Source organism: Oncorhynchus keta, chromosome 33, assembly GCF_023373465.1.
Source record: "Oncorhynchus keta strain PuntledgeMale-10-30-2019 chromosome 33, Oket_V2, whole genome shotgun sequence".
In the NCBI taxonomy this organism is placed as follows: Eukaryota; Metazoa; Chordata; class Actinopteri; order Salmoniformes; family Salmonidae; genus Oncorhynchus; species Oncorhynchus keta.
Genome location: NC_068453.1, coordinates 15,660,226 through 15,684,430, shown reverse-complemented (window position 1 = coordinate 15,684,430; position 24,205 = coordinate 15,660,226). Strand labels below are relative to the sequence as shown.

At 44.6% G+C, this 24,205-nt stretch overlaps 1 protein-coding gene, 1 long non-coding RNA gene and 1 pseudogene across 4 annotated transcripts; 2 read left to right on the top strand and 1 right to left on the bottom strand.

The window, feature by feature from the left end:
• Positions 1-991: 991 nt before the first annotated feature.
• Positions 992-13,095, top strand: LOC118366279 (optineurin-like). 3 transcript variants are annotated; one of them, XM_035748827.2, is made up of 13 exons: positions 992-1,157; positions 5,130-5,275; positions 5,477-5,673; positions 5,915-6,073; positions 6,209-6,381; positions 6,451-6,604; positions 7,210-7,325; positions 7,480-7,629; positions 7,851-7,935; positions 8,031-8,183; positions 10,126-10,268; positions 10,374-10,438; positions 12,210-13,095. In XM_035748827.2, exons 2-13 carry the CDS (start codon positions 5,134-5,136, stop codon positions 12,329-12,331), a joined length of 1,659 nt encoding a protein of 552 aa, XP_035604720.2. In that variant the 5' UTR covers positions 992-1,157; positions 5,130-5,133; the 3' UTR covers positions 12,332-13,095. The 3 variants fall into 3 exon arrangements, with proteins under 3 accessions (XP_035604720.2, XP_035604721.2, XP_052348057.1); XM_035748828.2 differs by lacking the exon at positions 10,374-10,438; XM_052492097.1 differs by lacking the exons at positions 10,374-10,438; positions 12,210-13,095 and adding an exon at positions 11,790-12,198.
• A 501-nt stretch (positions 13,096-13,596) lies between these two features.
• Positions 13,597-16,413, top strand: LOC118365887 (uncharacterized). The gene is made up of 4 exons (XR_004821846.2): positions 13,597-14,178; positions 15,679-15,824; positions 15,910-15,952; positions 16,061-16,413. It is a non-coding gene; the product is annotated as an uncharacterized LOC118365887 (long non-coding RNA).
• Positions 16,414-16,500: 87 nt separating this feature from the next.
• Positions 16,501-20,580, bottom strand: LOC127914566 (unique cartilage matrix-associated protein-like; annotated as a pseudogene).
• Between the last annotated feature and the right edge of the window lie 3,625 nt (positions 20,581-24,205).

Genomic DNA, 24,205 nt, shown 5'->3' with positions numbered 1-24,205 from the left:
TGCGTTAAATTCTTTGTCAAAGAATAGTAGGAATGCTTGCTTGGCCAAATGTGTGTAAGCATTAGTCGGATAATATGTGATTGTTAATAAATAGCCAATGACATAATGTAGGCCTACTTTTTAATATCATATGGCGAAACATAAATACCCAGAGGAGGCTGGTGGGGGGAGCTATAGGGGGATTGAAATGGCTGGAATGGATACATTGAACGGAGTCAAACATGTGGTTTCCATATGTTTGATACGTTTCATTGATTCCCTTCCAGCCATACAATGAGCCCGTCCTCCTATAGCTCCTCCCACCTGTCTCCTCTGATTTACACCCATGTCACGTGGATGAACGCATGGCGCACAAGAGACAAGGACCTACTTTGCTGCAGGGACATTCCATACAAATTTTTTTCTCTCCAAGTTAATGTTGCCATCTGGTGGACATGTGAATGACCTGCAAACCAAAAACATTAGTTTGTGGTCCAAGGCAAGCCAACTATACCCCACTGTATTATTCATTCAGGGGTGCCCATATAGCCGCTCATCCTTCATAATCATACACTCATTTACTACTCAGTTTCTATGTTTTTATTGTGATACAGTGCCATAGTGCGGTAGGTGGATGGTGGGGAAATTAGGCAAAAGGTTTTTCTATTTGATTAGACTGATGTGAAAATAGTCTACAATATAGGCTGAATAAATTCTCAATTCTCCAATGAAATTGTTAAATAAATGACTGAGGAGTCGGCTTTCTGATCTCATATGTATTGGGTTTATTAGGCAAATTTCACTCCTTTCCCAAAAGTGCAAGGTCACTCCCAAAGGGAAAACCCGCTGGAATTGCAGTACATAACGTCACCGTCAGCTGCTCTGTACGCTCTTGTAGGCCAGTTCGAGGACGTCACTAACGCAGCATATTCACTGATTTGCAAAATATATAGATGCGTCTACGGCTTTTGAAGGAAAATCACCGTAAGCCCATCCATCTGATTGAAGATTTGATCCTTTCCGCAGGTGATACAATGTTTACACACACTTTATTGTGACGTTAAGACAAGGAAATGCTGTAAACCAATAACAAGTCAGAAGAAAACGATACAGAAGTGTTAAGATCTGATCTTCAACAAGAAGTATCTGAGTTCTTTCGAGGTGTACTTTAATCACATGTGAGTATTGAAATTACGATTAATTTGTTTGGCCCTGGTGTAATGTGACGCACTGGAACTACGATTTCGTTCTCACCCTGTTTTTACCCAAGCTAGCTGAAGAAGTAGTCAAATATGGTACCTTGTTTTATTGTCGAAGGTAGGTAGAATGTCAAATGTGAAAGGAATATGAGAAAAGGAGGTTAGCCTTGTCAGATGTCAGTCCACCCATGTTCTGAGTCGGAAGTCTAGCCTGTGTTTATCGTTCACGTTATTTTAGAGAATTTGGGGGTTAGTCCCGACTAGGACTGAAACCCAGGTCCAGCGAAAGCCAACACATTATGCCTCGTTCAAACCAACTGGGAACTCAGCGCTTTCATGACAACTGAGAATTCGGGAGTTGGGAACTCGGGCCTCTTTCTAGAGCTCCGAATTCACGAACCTTAAGATCACTGGCGTCATGATTTGACCTCGCCCCCCCAACATTTTTTATTTTACCTTTTTATTTAACCAGGTAGGCCAGTTGAGAACAAGGTCTCATTTTACAACTGTGACCTGGCCAAGATGACGCAAAGCAGTGCGACACAAACAACAACACAGAGTTACACATGGAATAAACAGACGTCCAGTCAATAACACAATAGAAAAAAAATGAAAGTCTATATATAGTGTGTGCAAATGGCGTGGGGAGGTAAGGCAACAAATAGGCCATAGTAGCGAAGTAATTACAATTTAGCAGATTAAAACTGGAGTGATAGATGTGCAGATGATGATGTGCAAAAAAGTAAATGAAAACAATATGGGGATGAGGTAGGTAGATTGGATGGGCTATTTGCAGATGAGCTGTGTGCGGCAATCAGTTAGTGAGGGAGATATAAGTCTCCAACTTCAGAGATTTTTGCAATTCGTTCCAGTCATTGGCAGCAGAGAACTGGAAGGAAAGGTGGCCAAAGGGGGTGTTGGCTTTGGGGATGACCAGTGAGACATACCTGCTGGAGCGTGTGCTACGGGTGGGTGTTATGGTGACCAGTGAGCTGAGATAAGGTGAGGCTTTACCTAGCAAAGACTTATAGATGACCTGGAGCCAGTGGGTCTGGTGATGAATATGTAGCGAGGGCCAGCCGATTAGAGCATACGTGTCGCAGTGGTGGGTGGTATATGGAGCTTTGGTGACAAAACGGATGGCACTCTGATAGACTGCATCAGGTTTGCTGAGAAGAGTGTTGGAGGCTATTTTGTAAATTACATCGCCGAAGTCGAGGATAGTTAGTTTTATGAGGGTATGTTTGGCAGCGTGAGTGAAGGAGGCGTTTTTTTTGCGAAATAAGAAGCCGACTCTAGGTTTAATTTTGGATTGGAGATGTTTAATATGAGTCTGGAAGGAGAGTTTACAGTCTAGCCAGTCTAGTCTAACTACAAATACCTAAGTCAGAACCGTCCAGAGTAGTGAATCTAGTCGGACAGGCGGGTGCGGGCAGCGATCGGTTGAAAAGTATGCATTTAGTTTTACTAGTGTTTAAGAGCAGTTGGAGGCCACGGAAGGAGTGTTGTATGGCATTGAAGCTTGTTCGGAGGTTTGTTAATACAGTGTCCAAAGAAGGGCCAGAAGTATACAGAGTGGTGTCATCTGCATAGAGGTGGCTCAATGAATCACCCGTAGCAAGAGCGACATCGTCGATATATACAGAGAAAAGAGTCTGAGAATTGAACCCTCTGGTACTCCCATAGAGACTGCCAGAGGTCCGGACAACAAGCCCTCCGATTTGACACACTGAACTCTGTCTGAGAAGTAGTTGGTGAACCAGGCGAGGCAGTCATTTGAGAAACCGAGGCTGTTGAGTCTGTCGATAAGAATACGGTGATTGACAAAGTCGAAAGCCTTGGCCAGGTCGATGAAGACTGCTGCACAGTACTGTCTTTTATCGATGGCGGTTATGATATCGTTTAGTACCTTGAGCGTGGCTGAGGTGCACCCGTGACCAGCTCGGAAACCGGATTGCACAGTGGAGAAGGTACGGTGGGATTCGAAATGGTTAACGATGCTTTCGAAGACTTTAGAAAGGCAGGGCAGGATGGATATAGGTCTGTATTTTTGGGTCTAGAGGTCTGTACCCATTTTGGGTCTAGAGTGTCACCCCCTTTGAAGAGGGGGATGACTGCGGCAGCTTTCCGATCTTTAGGAATCTCGGACAATACGAAAGAGAGGTTGAAACGACCGGTAATAGGGGTTGCAACAATGGCGGCGGATAATTTTTGAACGAGAGGGTCCAGATTGTCGAGCCCAGCTGATTTCTATATGTCCAGGTTTTTGAGCTCTTTCAGAACATCTGCTATCTAGATATAGGTGAAGGAGAAGCTGGGGAGGCTTGGGCAAGTAGCTGCAGGGGTTGCGGAGTGGTTGACTGGGGTTGGGGTAGCCAGGGGGAAATAGACTTTAGTGTCCTATAACTTTTTGGAGTTAGAGCTACAGGATGCAAATTTTTGTTTGAAAAAGCTAGCCTTTGCTTTCCTAACTGACTGGATGTATTGGTTCCTGACTTCCCTGAAAAGTTGCATATCGTGGGGACTATTCGATGCTCGTGCAGTCTGCCACAGGATGTTTTTGTGCTGGTTGAGGGCAGTCAGGTCTGGAGTGAACCAAGGGCTATATCTGTTCTTAGTTCTACATTTTTTGAAAGGGGCATGCTTATTTAAGATGGTGAGGAAATTACTTTTAAAGAACGACCAGGCATCCTCTACTGACGGGATGAGGTCAATATCCTTCCAGGATGCCTGGGCCAGGTTGATTAGAAAAGCCTGCTCGCAGGAGTGTTTTTTGGGAGCGTTTGACAGTGATGAGGGGTGGTTGTTTGACCACGGATCCATAGCGGACGCAGGCAATGAGGCAGTGAACGCTGAGATCCTGATTGAAAACAGCAGAGGTGTATTTGGAGGGCAAGTTGGTCAGGATAATATCTATGAGGGTGCCCATATTTACAGATTTAGGGTTGTACCTGGTGGGTTCCTTGATAATTTGTGTGAGATTGAGGGCGTCTAGTTTAGATTGTAGGACTGCTGGGGTGTTAAGCATATCCCAGTTTAGGTCACCTAACAGAACGAACTCTGAAGATAGATGGTGGCAATCAATTCACATATGGTGTCCAGGGCACAGCTGGGCGCTGTGGGGGGTCTATAACAGGCAGCAACAGTGAGAGACTTATTTCTGGAGAGATTCATTTCTTAAATTAGAACATGAACACAGGGGTGTCAAATTCATTCCATGGAGGGCTGAGTGACTGCTGGTTTTTGGTTTCTCCTTTCAATTTGTGTGCAATTAAGACTTACAACCTAGTGATGGGCGTTCGGAACTAATCAGTGACCTTAATTCATCAAGTACAAGGGAGAAGTGAAAACCAGCAGACAATCGGCCCTCCAGAGAATGAGTTTGACACGTGCCTTAACAGTCAACCAGTGTTTCCCAAACTCAATCCTTGGAACCCAAAGGGGTGCACTAGCTTGATGATTATTTGAATCCGTTCTGTAGAGCTAGGGCAGAAACGAACACATCCACCGAGGTTGGAAAACAGGTGAGTTACACCAAAAGGTCTGAAACTCTTGAAGAGTTTGTTAGGTGTTGCTTTAACATCGCAACAATATATAATCAGTTTATTAAATTACATGAAAAGTGGCCAGCCAACTCCGGCAGGCTGCAGGTCTCTCTCTGATTGGCGCTGTGAGGAGCCGCCTAACACATGACAGCTGCTGATAAGATGTTTCAATAACGGATATTGCCCAGTGTACATGATTCATCGGGCAATAGTACTCCTTCACACCTCTGACAAGGTGTGTGGTGTTTGCCGTTTTGATGCATGCAGCTCTAGAGAATATAGAGCGTGATTATCCTAGCATGGGCCTTCCCTCGAATCCGAGTCCCTGTTCTCATTCTAGTGTATTCCATGGTCTGAGAATGTATTGTCCACTTGCATGTCTCCACACCGACTCACCTTGCTGTAGAGTGATGGCGTCCAGCTCCCCCATGGTGAACGGGGACGTCTCCCGGGGTCCGAGCTCCCACCCCGGCCACAGCCCCACCACAGGCACCCTGGAGGAAACGCTGCAGCAGATGAACCGCCTCATCCAGGAGAACCGAGACCTGAAGGGTGAGGCATGGAGAGGGGACCAGAATGTGGTTCAGCCTTAAAGCTCATTGAGAATCTACTGTATGGGTCGGAGACATTAGGATGTTACGGCATATGAGGTTCTGATTGTCTTGCAATGGCGGATGATGTTATTGACTGCTCTGTCCGTGTGTGTTTCTGTGTGTTTTTACAGTAATGTATTCTCTGTATCTTCCCCTGTAGAGGCACTGAAGCAGACCAACATGTCAATGAAGGAGCGCTTCGAGGGTTTGTCTGTGTGGAGGGAGAAGCAGAGGGAGGAGAAGGAGTTCCTGGAGGAGAGGCTTGATGAGGCGCGTGGCCGTGTGGAGGCCCTCTTCTCGCACAACCAGGAGCTTAGCATGAAAGTGGAGGAGCTGGAGGGCGAAGGGAAGGGACAGGTGAGAGAAAGGGAAGGCTAATGTTCACAAGGTTAGTTCTCTGGCTAGACCAGACATCAGCTTATTAATAGAGAAATTAATGTTTGGAGGATGAATGATTGTCTGTAGTTTTAGCTAGATTTTGTATAACAAAAGAAGAGACTTGGAAAATAACAATGGAGTGTTGATTTATTTACATGTGTGTGTGTATGGGTATAATGCTGGGCAGACTTTTGTCTTATCTGTGCTGTGTCACCTCCAGGCCGTGACAGCCAATCAGAATGCAGAACTGGAGGCGCTGCATGCCCAGCTGGTGCGTCTGCAGGCAGAGAAGAGTGACCTAGTGGCCATGAACTCTGAACTCCAGCTCAAGACAGGTCAGGGGTCAGAGGACGACTCCTTCATAGAGATCAGGATTGCTGTGAGTAACACTCACTCACTCCATCCATCCATCCATATTATAAGGGTGTGTGTCCTGACTTTAGCGTGTGTGTGTGTGTGTGTGTGTGTGTGTGTGTGTGTGTGTGTGTGTGTGTGTGTGTGTGTGTGTGTGCAGAGAGATGATACTGGAAAGGACCTGTATCATAATGAAAGGGACCCCAGGTATGACATGAGTGTATCCAGGCAGGAGTCTGAGGAGCTTACTGTCAGCCAGCTGCTCCAGTCCCTGAGGAAGGAGACCCAGAGGGTGGAGAGGCTACAAATCGAACTCCAGGCTACCAGATCCAGGTGGGCCGCATTTCTGCCTGGGCTTTATGTTTGGGTGGAACCGAAGACTGATGTTCCTATGTCTTTCAGAATCACAGAGCTGGAGGAGAAAGAAACTAACACGGAGAGCTCCACACAGACCTCACTACTGCCAGAGGTGGTTTCCCCAGCACTAGCCAACACAGCATGTGGTACTGAGCCAGAACCAGAGGAGGAGCCCCAACAGAACTCTGGGAAGGAGAAGGTAGATACACAGATAAGCTCTTACCCAGCCTGTCTCTCACCCTGTAAGAACAGGGAAGTTAATGAAATTGAAATGTATTAATGTACAATATGTAACAGGGATTTTCCAGGTGAATTAAAGAAGTTACAGAGAAAGTAAATCAATGTGGTTTAATACAAGTTGCAACAGGGAGACACCTCCAGCACAGAAGCAGAGAAGCAGGACCTTATATTCTCATCTCACAGCACCAATGTTCTGTAAACACCCGCCGAGAGGCTTGTAGGAAGTCACAGCATCAGCTGCTACAGAGTCAGTGTCCCAGAATACAATAACAATCAGCGTCCCCTGTCCTCATACCTCCAGTCTGGCGTCAATCACTATCAGATATGAACAATCCATGACATTCCGTATCAAGTCTAGTGCCCATCAACCAGAAAGTTTCCCAAATAAAACACTGGAAACCATGTGTATTACAAAACGAGAACATAAATATGCTTAGCATTGTTAATTACTCTTAACTGGATATTAACTTTTCATCTTACATTTCCCCATTACAATGTCCTAACCCTTAGCTTCTTGATCAGAACTGTCAGTATGTTGGACTGTTGTTGCCTGTTCTGTGTCAGGCTGCGTCAGAGGTGGAGGATCTGAAGGCTCAGATGATGACCCTGTTTAATGAGCTACAGCAGGCTCAGAGCAAACTGGATGAGGCAGAGGGCTTGAAGATGAACCTGCAGGACAGGTGAGCGAGACGGAGAGAGGGAGAGCTACATAGACAATGAAAATGTGCAAACTATGCTAACCTTTGCTCATTCCCTTTCCACCAATACCACCCTTTCGCTTTGCCTCTATCCCTCTGTCTTTCTCTATCTCCCCATCCCTCCCTCTCTCTGTAGATGTAGGGATGTGGAGCGTGACGTGGTGACTCTGAAAGCCCAGCTGGTAGAGAAGCAGGAGGTACAGAATGAGAATGACAGACTGAAGCTGCAGGTGGACAGCATGAAGGCCCAGAGCCAGCTAGAGCAGAGGAAGGCTGGAGAGGAGAGGTGGGACGGCAGTCAAGCATGCACACACTCTGACATATGCCTACTCCATCTGACACTGTTGGGCATTGCCTTGGGTGGGGTCTTGGGACATAAATTCCCTGCTCCTTCTTTGAAATCATCCCACTCCCCCCTATCGGTTTTCACAGGTCAGTGCCATGAGTTTCTATATCTAAATAATATCTTAGTCGTCATGAGTCAATTGCCCCTCCTCCCCTCCTCAGGACTAACCTGACCCAGCTGAAGGATGCCTACACCAAGCTATTCGAGGACTACAATGAGTTGAAGCAAGAGAGCAAGAACAGAGAGGTGACCACACTACTTAGCCTCTGTTGTCCTTTGTCAAAATGGTATGGCATGGTGAAGGTGATGAATCTGACCGTTGCCCTCTGTGTGGCCTCCAGCCACTGGTCACTAAGGAGGTGGGAGACCTGCAGACCAGACTGGATGCAGCAGAGAAGGCCCTGGCTGCTAAGCAACAGCAGATTGATGTTATGAAGCAGGAGATATATCAGAAGGAGAAGGAACTGGAGACCATCTCTGTGTTCCAGGCTCAGGTAGGTTTTCTGTGTGTGTGCTCCATCTAGTTGTGTGTATGTGTGCTCCATCTAGTTGTGTGTATATGTGCTCCATCTAGTTGTGTGTATGTGTGCTCCATCTAGTTGTGTGTATGTGTGCTCCATCTAGTTGTGTGTATGTGTGCTCCATCTAGTTGTGTGTATGTGTGTGCTCCATCTAGTTGTGTGTATGTGTGTGCTCCATCTAGTTGTGTGTGTGTGTGTGCTCCATCTAGTTGTGTGTGTGTGTGTGTGCTCCATCTAGTTGTGTGTGTGTGTGTGTGCTCCATCTAGTTGTGTGTGTGTGTGTGTGTGTGTGTGTGTGCTCCATCTAGTTGTGTGTGTGTGTGTGTGCTCCATCTAGTTGTGTGTGTGTGTGTGTGTGCTCCATCTAGTTGTGTGTGTGTGTGTGTGTGTGTGTGTGTGTGTGTGTGTGTGTGTGTGTGTGTGCTCCATCTAGTTGTGTGTGTGTGTGTGTGTGTGTGCTCCATCTAGTTGTGTGTGTGGGTGTGTGTGTGCTCCATCTAGGTGTGTGTGTGTGTGTGCTCCATCTAGTTGTGTGTGCTCCATCTAGTTGTGTGTGTGTGTGCTCCATCTAGTTGTGCGTGTTCTCACACTTGGAAAAAGGTTCAAACATTCTAATTTAATTGCACTGAACTCTGTGTGAACAGTTTGGAGTTCTACAGTAACTTAAAAGTGACTGTCAGTGAAGGAAGTTTCTTTGTTAAACCAGTAGTTAAATGAAGGCTAAGTACCCTCCCAAAAAAAGTTTAACAACTGCTTATATTTTCATAAAGTGAAATAGGTGCAGCTTTAAAAAAAACATTTTAAAATTCAACATTTTTGTTTACTTCTACTCCGACTCAGTGGCTTGATATGAATATGCAATAGGCAATCTGAATAATCAGCCGTAATATCCGCAGTTTGATGTCCGTGTGCAGTACTGGTATCTCCCAGTACTTGTTGTCAGCACATTCAACTATGTAAAGAAAATAATGAGATAATTTTGTTCATAATTGATGAAAAGTAGAACAGCACTAACGATTAGAGAACACGTTTCACTTTGGGAATCAGTCAGTGAAAGTGCTGATGCAAAAAGAAAGGCCGCTTTGGTTGAATATTGATAGTAGGCTAATTTAGTGCCTTTTCTCACCTTTTTTATGTAAGGGATGGATTGTCTAGAAGGGCAGTTAAAATATAAGGGCTGGTCAAATTGGTTTTCCCATCGGAGGCCTGCAACACACAAGCAAGGGCACAATAACTGAATGGTGTTATTATGTAAATTACACAAAAGGCATAATCATATGGTAATGGTAGTCTGCATCTGCATCTCCTAGACATTTTGGTTACTCACTCTTCATGTATTTTGGCTGTAAGCCAAATATAAATGTTTTCCTGATAACCAACCTCTTACACAAAGAAATTAACACTTCCTTCAGCCTACAACTTAAAACAACAGCATACCTTGCCCGTTGACCAAGACACCAGCAAGAAGCAGAATATAGAAATTGGGTCAATTCATGGCTTCTCTGAAACGTGTGGTCTTTTAACACAACAGCACAAGCAAGGGTAATGATCAATTTATAGAGCCACACTCAAAGAAGTGTTCTTGGGCCATGTACTTTGGTAATTGTTGTTTGTATTGCTGGCATCATTCCAAGTTTTGTTTCTGAGAAATGTTGCAAAATGGACATTTTATGGTTTAAAAAATGTATTTTATTCCCCAGGGGCTTATTGATTGGCGCTTCCATACTTCTACAACAATATAAAGAACATTGAACATGAACACTACATTCTGTTGATGGCATTCACATGAATCTGTACAACAATACAGCCACACTTTGTAATCATTGACACGTATAGACAAATGTTTTTCTGTGATTGTGTCATTTTTAATAATGTGTTTTGTGCGCGCGTGTGTTCTTTTTTTTTTTTTGTCCAGGCGGAGGTGTACTCCTCTGACTTCTACGCGGAGCGAGCAGCTCGGGAGAAGATTCACGAGGAGAAGGAACGTCTGTTTGCTCAGCTGGAGTTTGTCAAGAAACAGAACACTCAGCTACAGGACGAGATTGACTCACTTGGCAGGTGCGCATCAGATTACATATTGATGATATGACCACAGACTGGTCATATTAGGTGACGTTCACTGCCATTTTGGATCCACCGCCTGACTACAACTGGTTTCTGTAGGCAATCTCTGAGCGATATGCAGAGAAGACACATGCCACGTGGAGGCAACATGCAGGGAGCCAGAGGTACAGGACAGTACAATGCTTTAAGTCATTCACCTTGCTGAGAGAGCAGGGCTCAAGCCAGGGCACAACATATTGTTTTCTGCCAATTAAATGTTCTCGTATTTATTTTATCACGAAAACACTCTGCTCCTCTTCACCCCATCAAATTATTTACAACAATGATAATTACATAATTTATGCTGTGTGTGTACAGTTGTGGCCAAAAGTTTTGAGAATGACACAAAGTTTGCTGCTTCGGTGTCTTTAGATATTTTTGTCAGATGTGACTATGGAATACTGAAGTATAATTACGAATATTTCATAAGTGTCAAAGGCTTTTATTGACAATTACAGGAAGTTGATGCAAAGAGTCAATATTTGCAGTGTTGACCCTTCTTTTTCAAGACCTCTGCAATCCGCCCTGGCATGCTGTCAATTAACTTCTGGGCCACATCCTGACTGATGGCAGCCCATTCTTGCATTATTAATGCTTGGACTTTGTCACAATTTGTGGGTTTTTGTTTGTCCACCCGCCTCTTGAGGATTGACCACAAGTTCTCAATGGGATTAAGGTCTGGGGAGTTTCCTAGCCATGGACCCAAAATATTGATGTTTTGTTCCCCGAGCCATTTAGTTATCACTTCTGCCTTATGGCAAGGTGCTCCATCATGCTGGAAAAGGCATTGTTCGTCACCAAACCGTTCCTGGATGGTTGGGAGAAGTTGCTCTCGGAGGATGTGTTGGTACCATTCTTTATTCATGGCTGTGTTCTTAGGCAACATTGTGAGTGAGCCCACTCCCTTGGCTGAGAAGCTACCCCACACATGAATGGTCTCAGGATGCTTTACTTTTGGCATGACACAGGACTGATGGTCGAGATCACCTTGTCTTCTACGGACAAGATTTCTTCCGGGTGCCCCAACAACCGGAAAGGGGATTAGTCAGAGAGAATGACTTTACCCCAGTCCTCAGCAGTCCAATCCCTGTACATTTTGCAGAATATCAGTCTGTCCCTGATGTTTTTCCTGGAGAGAAGTGGTTTATTTGCTGCCCTACTTGACACCAGAACTTCCTAAGTCTTCGCCTCACTGTGAGTGCATCTGCACTCACACCTGCTTGCTGCCATTCCTGAGCAAGCTCTGTTCTGGTGGTGCCCCGATCCCGCAGATTAATCCATTTTAGGAGACCGTTCTGGTGCTGGCTGGACTTTCTTGGGCGCCCTGAAGCCTTCACAACAATTTAACAGCTCTCCTTGAAGTTCTTGATGATCCGATAAATGGTTGATTTAGGTGCAATCTTACTGGCAGCAATATCCTTGCCTGTGAAGCCCTTTTTGTGCAAAGCAATGATGATGGCACATGTTCCCCTGCAGGTAACCATGGTTGACAGAGGAAGAACAATGATTCCAAGCACCACCCTCCTTTGGAAGCTTCCAGTCTGTTATTCAAACTCAATCAGCATGACCGAGTGATCTCCAGCATTGTCCTCGTCAACACTCACACCTGTGTTAACAAGAGAATCACTGACATGTCAGCTGGTCCTTTTATAGCAGGGCTGAAATGCAGTGGAAATGTGTTTGGAGGATTCAGTTCATTTGCATGGCAACGAGGGACTTTGCAATTAATTGCAATTCATCTGACCACTCTTCATAACATGCTGAAGTATATGCAAATTGCCATCATACAAACTGAGGCAGCAGACTTTGAAAATTAATATTTGTGTCATTCTCAAAACTTTTGGCCACGACTGCATATAAGGGAATATCGTTACCATACCACTGTGTGTCTGATAGGTGGTGATGCCAGGGACTGGCAGCAGCAGGGGAATATACCGGAGCACGTCTGCCCCAAGTGTAACGAGATCCTACCAGACCTAGATAGCCTGCAGATTCACATCATGGACTGCATCATCTGAGCCTTCATGATAGTCATCAGCAACAACAAAGACAACTGCCGCAGATGCACCTTACTCTGATTCTTCCTCTACTTCATCATCCCATTTATGGCAGAGTGAAATGCAGCCTTTATGCTCTAAAAAGTGCATTTATTTTGCAGTTCACGGCTATGTTGCTCTGGTCTATGTTTTAGAACATATAACTATAATATAAAATGTATTCTTACAGTGCACAACTAGACACAATTTTTTTTGTTAGAGGGGCGAAAAACATCCTGTAAAATGTATCACGTTTATACTGTTAGGTGATAAATGGAGAACTCGAATTTGTATTTTTAGTTTGGTAACTCGTTTATTTTCTTATGACAGCTGTCTGTCACATAGTTTAGAATTAACTCTTTAGCAAGAAACGACTTTGTTTATTAAATGCTTATTATGGATTTTCGGGTGGTTTAATTTAATCCAGCTGTAATTCTGTTTCGATGAAGGTTATGAATAGATTATGATTACAGCATAGACATTTCCTTTTGAATAATTCAACGGAGGGAAAGATGCCCAAGACAGTTTTTTTTTTTTTGTAAATGTATATTGCACATACATTTTATCCATCATCATCATGGTTTGTACATTTATAATTAAACGTATGTAGCCTGCAGGATGTATGCCTATGCAAGGGAGTGTACTGTTTTAGCCAACTACTAACTTCTGTATCCAGATGGATTCACAAATCCTGTGATTCTGTAAAATAATTATGAAAATATGTAATAAAGGTTATTGGTACAGTAGGCTGTTTCTGTCTCTCTGTTGCACACATCTAGAATATAAAACTCTCATTGCACCTGAAAAAATGCAACATGAGAGTATCCACCATGGATATGGAGCAGAATCGGCTTTATATATATGGTGTAAAGCAGCTCGAGCTGCAACCAACACTCAAACTTGACAGTTATTTCAATCTCTTCATTCAAAGACTCAATCATGGACACTTACTGACAGTTGTGGCTGTTTTGCGTGATGTATTGTCTCTACCTTCTTACCCGTTGTCGGTGTCCAATGTTTATAACCTGTTTTGTTCTGCTACCATGTTGTGTTGCTACCATTATGTGTTTGCTGCCATGCGATGTCTTAAGTCTCCATGTAGTGTTGTCTCTTGTCGTGATGTGTTTTGTCTCTTTTTTTTTAATATATATATATATATATATATATATATATAATGCCGTCACTGTAAATAAGAATTTGTTCTTAACTGACTTGCCTAGTTAAGTAAAGGTTAAATATCTTCAGATGTTTGTTCCGTCAATGCAAATCCGGGTTCTTTGGGACTCACTGTAATCTGACCTCTTAACTCTTACCTTCACCATTCAAATTCAATATGGTCTTGATCCCGGATCCCAGATAGCACAAACCATGTTTGTTGACATTCACCACCTTTGTGTATATATTAGCACAGCGGCTGTTGCCTATATATAAATGAGCCATGCCTACTTTAGAGACACCAGTCAATAAAATGAAATAAACGTATCAAATGTGGATAATAATTACAGCAAAAAATGTCAATTAAGTATACGCTAGGGATACATTTATGATTTTATTGGCGATATGCTGACGCGGTCGCCAGGTGTTTACGGTGTTTCCTCCAAGACATTGGTGCGGCTGGCTTCCGGGTTAAGTGGGCGTTGTGTCAAGAAGCAGTGCAGCTTGGCTGGGTTGTGTTTCAGAGGACGCACAGCTCTCGACCTTCGCCTCTCCGTAGTCCGTACGGGAGTTGCAGCGACGAGACAAGACTGTAACTACCAATTGAATACCACAAAGTCCCATCTCCTAGCACCTCAGAATTTTCCCCATGGGCCAACTAGCAATCTAGACCGGTATGATTAACTGTCCCAATGGCATGTGTAAACCTAGCATGATAGCAGATCAGGCAGACTGCTCAGAATTCTAATTCACCTACTATCAACATTATTTAATCATCCTGTCAGACCAATATAACTGTGTCTTTACGGCTTAGTACAGATACATACAGTGGGGCAAAAAAGTATTTAGTCAGCCAATTGTGCAAGTTCTCCCACTTATAAAGATGAGAGAGGCCTGTAATTTTCATCATAGGTACACTTCAACTATGACATACAAAATTAGGGGAACAAATCCAGAAAATCACATTGTAGGATTTTTTATGAATTTATTTGCAAATTATGGTGGAAAATAAGTATTTGGTCAATAACAAAAGTTAATCCCAATACTTTGTTATATACCCTTTGTTGGCAATGACAGAGGTCAAACGTTTTCTGTAAGTCTTCACAAGGTTTTCACACAATGATCACAAGAACGGTGAGCAAAAATCCCAGAACCACACGGGGGGACCTAGTGAATGACCTGCAGAGAACTGGGACCAAAGTAACAAAGCCTACCAGTAACACACTACGCCACCAGGGACTCAAATCCTGCAGTGCCAGACGTACTGGCTTAAGCAGGGGGACACATGTCCAGGCCCGTCTGAAGTTTGCTAGAGAGCATTTGGATGATTCAGAAGAAGATTGGGAGAATGTCATATGCTCAGATGAAACCAAAATATAACTTTTTGGCAAAAACTCAACTCGTCGTGTTTGGAGGACAAAGAATCATGAGTTGCATCCAAAGAATACCATACCTATTGTGAAGCATGGGGGTGGAAACATCATGCTTTGGGGCTGTTTTTCTGCAAGGGGACCAGGACGACTGATCCGTGTAAAGGAAAGAATGAATGGAGCCATGTATCGTGAGATTTTGAGTGAAAACCTCCTTCCATCAGCAAGGGCATTGAAGATGAAATGTGGTTTGGGTCTTTCAGCATGACAATAATCCCAAACACACCGCCCGGGCAACGAAGGAGTGGCTTCATAAGAAGCATTTCAAGGTCCTAGAGTGGCCTAGCCAGTCTCCAGATCTCAACCCCATAGAACATCTTTGGAGGGAGTTGATAGTCCGTGTTGCCCAGCAACAGCCCCAAAACATCACTGCTCTAGAGGAGATCTGCATGGAGGAATGGGCGAAAATACCAGCAACAGTGTGTGAAAACCTTGTGAAGACTTACAGAAAACGTTTGACCTCTGTCATTGCCAACAAAGGGTATATAACAAAGTATTGAGATAAACTTTTGTTATTGACCAAATACTTATTTTCCACCATCATTTGCAAATAAATTCATTCAAAATCCTACAATGGGATTTTCTGGATTTTTTTCTCTCATTTTGTCTGTCATAGTTGAGGTGTACCTATGATGAAAATTACAGGCCTCTCTCATCTTTTTAAGTGGGAGAACTTGCACAATTGGTGGCTGACTAAATACTTTTTTGCCCCACTGTATGTGTTTATCTGTGTCTTGTCTCTAGTGTAAGTACACATTGTTCAAGCCTGCTTATCGCTGTGTGGAGGAGAAGCATGAGCTGCAGTGGCTCGACGCCACCAAATGCTTCTTCAAGGGTCCCTGTGGATAGAGAGCCATCGCACTGGACCACCTGCCACACAAACACTGCAGGTGAAACACGTACACTCTCAAACACAATGCAGGTCATGTGCTACTGTGCTCATCAGATATGCTAATGCTGCGTTCTCTATTGCAGTAACTGTGTCCTGTTCAAATGGGAAAGAGACGGCATGTTGAAGGTAAGTGTCGCGTTTTAGTGGGTTTGGAGTTCAGATGGACCCAAAGCACTTCCTTCTCCCATCTGATTGGTCCCGGGTTTGACTACTACTTCCTGTTCCTGTCCACAGGAGAAGTCGGGGCCTAAGATAGCTGGGGAGCTGCTGAAGCCTCGAGGTGACGAGCAGCCCAAGTTCCTCAACGGCATGCTGTAGTCCTCAGTCACTTACAGTCACCTTCATCATTGTCTTCATCATAGGAAGCGACTGCTGCTGGTGCTATTGGACTTTCTGGTGTATATTTCTCTACATGTTGTAGAGTGCTTTTTAAATCTCCTTTTATTGTTTTTGTTTTTTTACTGTGGATATAATTTGAAGCTGATTATGGATTTTAAATTGCTGTGTTTTGAATGGATTCAATTGTATTTCCGAATGAGTTGTTTGTTGTTCCCTCCTGCTGGCTTTGATGGGAATGTGCTGATTAAATCGTGCTGAGTAATTTACCAACCATCTCCTCCTTTGTCTGACTTGGGCTCGCTGGAAGAAATTGTCTCCTGTGCTATATTTTGTCCTTAGTCTGAGGGGGTTTTGGAGACACCCAAAAAATAGTAACAGGAGCTGGATAAAGAGAAGATCAAGTAGGTCTGAACAAGGGAACTAGCTCACTGTTTTGCTTCTCCCAAATGTGATTGAATACAGCTTGACGTGATAGCCTGCCTCCTCAAAGTGATTAACAGTCAGTTGTATTGGTCTAAGCAGGTTGTATAGAACACTTCATCTATCAACCACACCATGTGACCAGGTTATGGCTCAAATATAGGAACAAACAGGCACTATAGTTCAACTCCTGAGTTAGAGACCTGTCTGTCAGTGTCCTTATAGTCCCTCTCTGTCTGTCCTCTGCTCTCGGCCCAGTGCTGTCTAAAGTTGCAGCTGTGGAACATTGGTAGTCTCGCATGGAGTCACGGCATTAGTCTCAGTCTGATGGGTTCCCCAGCACTCACTCGCACACTTTCATTTTATCATCCCTTCTTCAGCTTCCCCTCTCTCTTTTCTTTCTTTTCTTGGTCCTTCTGTAGCTCAGTTGGTAGAGCATGGCGCTTGTAACGCCAGGGTAGTGGGTTCGATCCCCGGGACCACCCATACGTAGAATGTATGCACACATGCTTTGGATAAAAGCGTCTGCTAAATGGCATATATATATATATATTTTTTTCACTCTTTCTCTCACTCACACATTTCATTCAGGTTATGAATCTAGGTGCTTAAGAATTCACCCCCTGATTTAGCCATATATTTTTTTCACAGCAGTACATTTTATTGGTGCCTGTGGTTCTGAATTACAGTTACAGGTTTCATATTTGCGATTGCAGTTGGGTTACAATACAGAAAAGACCGTACAGTTTGATACACAGACAGATGTGAACAAACACAGAGAAAAGCATACAATCACGACAGCCTCCTTTTTCAAACTTGACCTGCCAGTCTTTAATAGTTTTGAATATAAATGTTGCAAAACTGTGTTTTATCTACATAATACTACCATTTTAAATGATTGAGTTTAATAGTTTTGTATGTCAACCTTTTTACTCCTAGGTGAGTGATGTTTTGGCCACCTCCCATGCTCTTGTTATGTCCGTCTGATAGGCTAGGTGTCTTAAGTGGCACAGGGTCCTGCCAATCACAGGCTGGTGCACCATGTTCGGATCACCTTGGCCTATGGAGCATATATATATATATATATGCCATTTAGCAGACGCTTTTATCCAAAGCGACTTACAGTCATGTGTGCATACATTCTACGTATGGGTGGTCCCGGGAATCGAACCCACTACCCTGGCGTTACGAGCGCCATGCTCTACCAACTTTGCTACAGAAGGACCAGCATGCTCACCAACCGCGGGGACAACGGGGTAGAGTCCATCATAGTGGAACTCACGCCACTGCTCTGTCTTCTCCCGTGTCCTCTCATCCTGCTCTGTGGATGGAGAGAGGAGGAGAAGGGAAAGAGGGTTGAGGGTTTTTTGTTTGTGCCAACCTGCAGAGTGTAGAACTCGGAGGACTAAGAACGTGTATTTCTGTCCTTCATGTGAAACACTTCGGTTTACTTATGTGGGAGAAAACACTTCCCAGAAACGTAATAGGAACAAGAACTACCACAAACCCAACACATCCCTATACAGACGTGTGGTCAACGTGTTCAGTGCAGCACACTGGGAAAACTGTGATTAGACTCTGTGATTACTGCAGATAAATCAAGATGTGCCGTTTACCACTAAGAGGTATAAAGGGTCTGAGTTGAACCAAATGGGCACTTACGGTTTTAAACCTCATCTTTGGAACAGAGTTAGTCGGTCTTACCATCGCGCTCCTCTTCCACGTAGTTCTCAAACTCGTTCGTCATAGTACTCCCTCCTCCTCTCATCAGCTGACAGCCTTACCCTCTGCTCGGCTACGGAGGGAGGGAGGAGGGGGAAAGAAGGAGAGATGGAAGAAGGTGTTAGGGTCACTAAGGTAGAGTGAGAGGTGTTGTCTTAGTTACGTCATGAACCTCAAAGATGTTTGGCGCCAAACTTCCAACCTGTCCTCACCTCACACGTTCCTCACGCCACACACTGCAGGCAGTCCAACTCTATCAGACAGTTTTTGGGAGAGATACTATACCTGTTGCTTTATATACACACACACACACACACACAGGCCGGTACTGTATACATTGAACACTAGCCCTCATTGGGGTACTCACATAAGTTTTAAGGTGACATCACAATATTTTGGAGTACACACACACACAACAACAACACACACACTGACTAGTAGATTGTTTTCTTACAAAACGGTCTGGTGGAATGAGGCTTTGCGGAATGGAAACTTTCTCAGGTACTAGACTTACTGGTTGGGTTCACTATCTCTCCCTATTGGCATGGGAAACGTATATTTACATTGCCAGAGCAAGTGAAATAATCAATAAAAAATTAACAATAAACATTACAATCACAATTTTCTAAAGGATAGAAACATTTCACATGTCATATTGTGGCCATGTACAGTGTTATAATGATGTGGAAATAGTTAAAGTACAAAAGGAAAAATAAATAAATATTGGTTGTATTTACCGGTTGCCCTTTTCTTGTGGCAAACAGGTCGCAAATCTCTCTGTCATCGTGGCTGCAGACCTGCTCACGTGTCTTACTGTAACCCAATGACCAAGGTAACACACCTCTCCATTATCCTCCTCAGGTTTCTTCTCTTTCTTTTCTCTCTCTCATTTCCTCTTGTTGTCTCTCTCTCTCTGCACTAGAATGGTTAATTGGTCCACACATTCCTGTCTCAGCTCCTGCAGTGCCTTCCCTGCTACCTGCGCATCACTCCACTAACACGGTCACAACAAAGTCGTATACACACATACACACACATTCACACATACCCTCATGCACACGCACACACACACTTCTCTCCCTTCTCTCTCGTGCACACCCAGCTCCTTGGTGACTGGCTGGCAGGCGATATAAACAGTATTTTGTAACTAACGCTTTCCAGGAATGTGGGCTTGTTTTCTCTGAGCAGTGGCCCAGAGAGGTGCACTGACTGGAGCTGGAGCAGACGACAGCCTATCTGTCTCTGGGACTGGCTGAGAGGGACAGAGAGAGAGAGAGGGAAAGAGGCTGCTCCATACTACCCTGTGACTCCTTTTGCTGCCTCCAGCCTGTGTGTGTGTGTGTGTGTGTGTGTGTGTGTGTGTGTGTGTGTGTGTGTGTGTGTGTGTGTGTGTGTGTGTGTGTGTGTGTGTGTGTGTGTGTGTGTGTGTGTGTGTGTGTGTGTGTGTGTGTGTGTGTGTGTGTGTTCAGTCCTCAGTCTTCAGTCTGCCCTCCGAGTTCACAGCCATGACCTCAAACCACACCACCCAACATTTTAATCCACAGACCATAAAATGAATAGACTTTGAGTACACACACACCAGCAGTCTCTACAGAGTGCTGTAAACCTCCCAAAACAAACTGTCCATAATGGCACCAGCAACTTCAACCACATGCAAACACTACCATCATCAACCCGCATGCCCCCTGTCCTGCCCCTGCCCTGGCTCCATGGTAACGCCCCATAGTGATGGTAAACAGCCTCACCGAGGACCTCCGCCTCATATTTGCCAGAGCGCCGACTACGCTTTTTGAAGAAGTTTGCTCCATCCGCATCGGGCATGAAGACTCTCCGCGCTGACCCTGGGGGCAGACGGTAGCAGGGAAGGGTCAAAGAGGGTCATTGGGGTCACTCAGGTTGGGGAGGGGGAATGGAACATATGACACTCACCTTTGGGCTCTGCAGCTTTTCCCTCTCTTCCATCTCTCACCGATGCACTCCGCACCCCGGGGGAGACTGGGAAAGAGAGACAGAGGTTTTTGACAATTTTACACTTGAGCTGATCAGCAAGGCCTCTTTCTAGACGTTCTGCACAAGCACCTTTCAGAAAAGGTCTCACCATAAACATCAAACCTACACCATAAAAAAGTTTTTAAAATGTGACCCTCCACCTCCTCTCCCACACCCTACCTTGACACCCCCCTCCCGCATGTCAACCCCCTATTGGGGTACTTACGTGTGAGGATGAGGAGGGTGGCGAGCAGAGAGAGAAAGACCAGATGAGTCCAGGACATGATGAAGAATACAGTGAAACAGCGCTGCGAACAGTCAAGTTATGAACTGAGAGAGGCGAGGGAGGGAGGGAGGGAGGGAGGGAGGGAGGGAGGGAGGGAGGGAGGGAGAGGGGAGGGATGGAGAAGGGAGGGAGGGAGAGGGGAGGGATGGATAGGGGAGGGAGGGAGATGCGAGGGAGGGAGATGCGAGGGAGGGAGAGGGGAGGGATGGAGAGAGTGGGTGTGAAGAGAAAAAGAAAGAGAGGGAGTTTTGGGGAAGGGGGACAGCTGGAATTTCATTTGCCTTGAGGAGGGGTGAGGAGGGGGCCATGACATATAACCTGAGACAGAATCTGTTGTCGAAACTGAGGAGAGACACTTAAGAACACACAAGAAAAATCTCCAGAGACTATTTACAGGGGGGTACCGGTACAGAGTCAATGTGTGTGGGCACCGGTTAGTTGAGGTAATATGTACCTGAAGGTAGAGTTATTAAAGTGACTATGCATAGATGATAATAACAGAGTAGCAGTGGTGTAAATGAGGGGGAGAGGATGGGATGGGGGGGTGCAAATAGTCTGGGTAGCCATTTGATTAGGTGTTCAGGAGTCTTATGGCTTGGGGATAGAAGCTGTTTAGAAGCCTCTTGGACCTAGACTTGGTGCTCTGGTACCGCTTGCCGTGTGGTAGAAAAAAGAACAGTCTATGACTAGGGAGACAATTTTAAACTGCTAACCAAAATAAACTCAAATAAACACAAAAAAAGAAACATCCCTTTTTCAGGACCCTGTCTTTCAAAGATAATTAGTAAAAATCCAAATAACTTCATTGGAAAGGGTTTAAACACTGTTTCCCATGCATGTTCAATGAACCATAAACATTTAATGAACATGCACCTGTGGAACGGTCGTTAAGACACTAACAGCTTACAGACGGTAGGCAATTAAGGTCACACTTATATAAACTTAGGACATCAAAGAGTCCTTTCTCAAAAGAAAGATGCCCAGGGTCCCTGCTCATTCGCGTGAACGTGCCTTAGGCCTGCTGCAAGGAGGCATGAGGACAGATTTGGCAGATGTGGCCAGGACAATAAATTGCAATGTCTGTACTGTGAGACGCCTAAGACAGCGCTACAGGGAGACAGGATGGACAGCTGATTGTCCTCGCAGTGGCAGACCAAGTGTAACAACACCTGCACAGGATCAGAACATCCGAACATCACCCCTGCGGAACAGGTACAGGATGGCAACAATAACTGCCCGAGTTACACCAGGAACGCACAATCCCTCCATCACTGCTCAGACTCTCCGCAATAGGCTGAGAGAGGCTGGACTGAGGGCTTGTAGGCCTGTTGTAAGGCAGGTCCTCACCAGACATCACCGGCAACAATGTCGCCTATGGGCACAAACCCACCTTCGCTGGACCAGACAGAACTGGCAAAAAGTGCTCTTCTCTGACAGGTCGCGGTTTTGTTTTACATGGGGTGATGGTCGGATTCACGTTTATCGTCGAAGGAATGAGCGTTACACCGAGGCCTGTACTCTGGAGAGGGATCGATTTGGAGGTTGAGTGTCCATCATGGTCTGGGGCGGTGTGTCACAGCATCATCTGACTAAGCTTGTTGTCATTGCAGGCAATCTCAACGCTGTGCATTACAGGGAAGACATCCTCCTCCCTCATGTGGTACCCTTCCTTCAGGCTCATCCTGACATGACCCTCCAGCATGACAATGCCACCAGACATACTACTCGTTCTGTGCGTGATTTCATGCAAGGCAGGAATTTCAGTGTTCTGCTATGGCCAGCGAAAAGCCCGGATCTCAATCCCATTGAGCACGTCTGGGACCTGTTGTATCAGAGGATGAGGGCTAGAGCCATTCCCCCCAGAAATATCCGGGAACTTGCAGGTGCCTTGGTGGAAGAGTGGGTTAACCTCTCACAGCAAAAACTGGTAAATCTGGTGCAGTCCATGAGGAGGAGATGCACTGCAGTACCTAATGCAGCTGGTGTCGCCTTTGTTCAAGGACACATTATTCCATTTCTGTTAGTCACATGTCTGTGGAACTTGTTCAGTTTATGTCTCAGTTGTTGAATCTTATGTTCATACAAATATTTACACATGTTAAGTTTGCTGAAAATAAACGCAGTTAACAGTGAGAGGACGTTTCTTTTATTGCTGGGTTGATGTCATGCAGAAAAGAAGGATGAAGGAGAGAGAGAGAAGGATGAGAGTAAGGGACGTATAGGAGAAGGAGAGAGCGAGTGAGAAGGAGCAGAGGCAGAGATTGACTTTCATTACACCTCACAGATCATAAGGGTGTCACTGATTTAAGGTCAGTGAGGTCAGTTCAGGCCAATGAGGACACTTATTTCATCACTGTCCAATCAGTGACCAGGGTCTCGCTGGAGATGTCAAAGATGCTTTTCTATCCGTCAGTTTGTAGGCGTGAAGATGTAGTGTGTGTTTCGCGTTTTCAACTCTGATGTTTTCGCTGCTTAGAAGACTTGTTGACCAGGAGACTCTTAATAAGGAGATGGGGATTAAAATGTGTTTGTCTGTGTGTTAACTTGCTGTGTGTGTCCCTCTGTTGTATTGTGTGTGTGGATGCATATGTTTTCCCCCTGAGGAGAAGCAGGTGTGTGTGTTTTGTGTTGATGCATGCAAGCCTTGCCAGGCCTGGGCATATGCAAAGCAGCAGAGCCCATTCACCTCTCTGGTATGGATGATCTCAGTACTGTTCATTGCCCCGATGGGCACAGCTCCCATAAGTTACAAACAATGTGCTATACCCTCCACAGGAGGTTGGTGGCACCTTAAAACTTATTCTCGATATGACAACAGCCAGTGAAAGTGCAGGGCGCCAAATTCAAAACAACAGAAATCTCATCATTAAAATTCCTCAAACATAGAACTATTTTACATTATTTTAAAGATACACTTGTTGTTAATCCCACCAAATACTTATTTTCCACCATAATTTGCAAATAAATTCATTAAAAATCCTACCATGTGATTTTCTGGATTTTTTTCTCATTTTATCTGTCACAGTTGAAGTGTACCTATGATGAAAATTACAGGCCTCTCTCATCTTTTTAAGTGGGAGAACTTGCACAATTGGTGGCTGACTAAATACTTTTTTGCCCCACTGTAAATCAGATATTACAAGAATATTCTATGAGTCTTGATTGTGTATTACTGACTAGAACATATAAGTATCTCGTTAAATGATTCTATTTCTTTTCCATATGGGCAAGTGGTGATGGAGCCAGTCAAGATGCTCTCAATGGTGCAGCTGTATAACCTTTTGAGGATCTGAGGGCCCTGAGAGCTGAATAACATTCAAGCTTCAAGGTGAAGTTCAGCTTTTTTCTTATTTCCTCTAAAAGGAATCTACATTCAGTATCTATGTAGCCACAATTATGACAAACAGCCAGACCACCTCCACATAAACTGCAAAAGACATCATGCAGTTTACTATAATGCAGTAACCCAAGGACGCCACCTTGAGGACTGTTTATGCATTTACATTAACACATGCAGGTGTCTATGTTTTGGAAAAATCAAGAAGAGAAGCCTTTGTTAAGACTGAAGTAGGAAACTGAGCAGAGGAGTCTGTCCTTGGCTTTTGTTTTTCTGAGTGAATGAG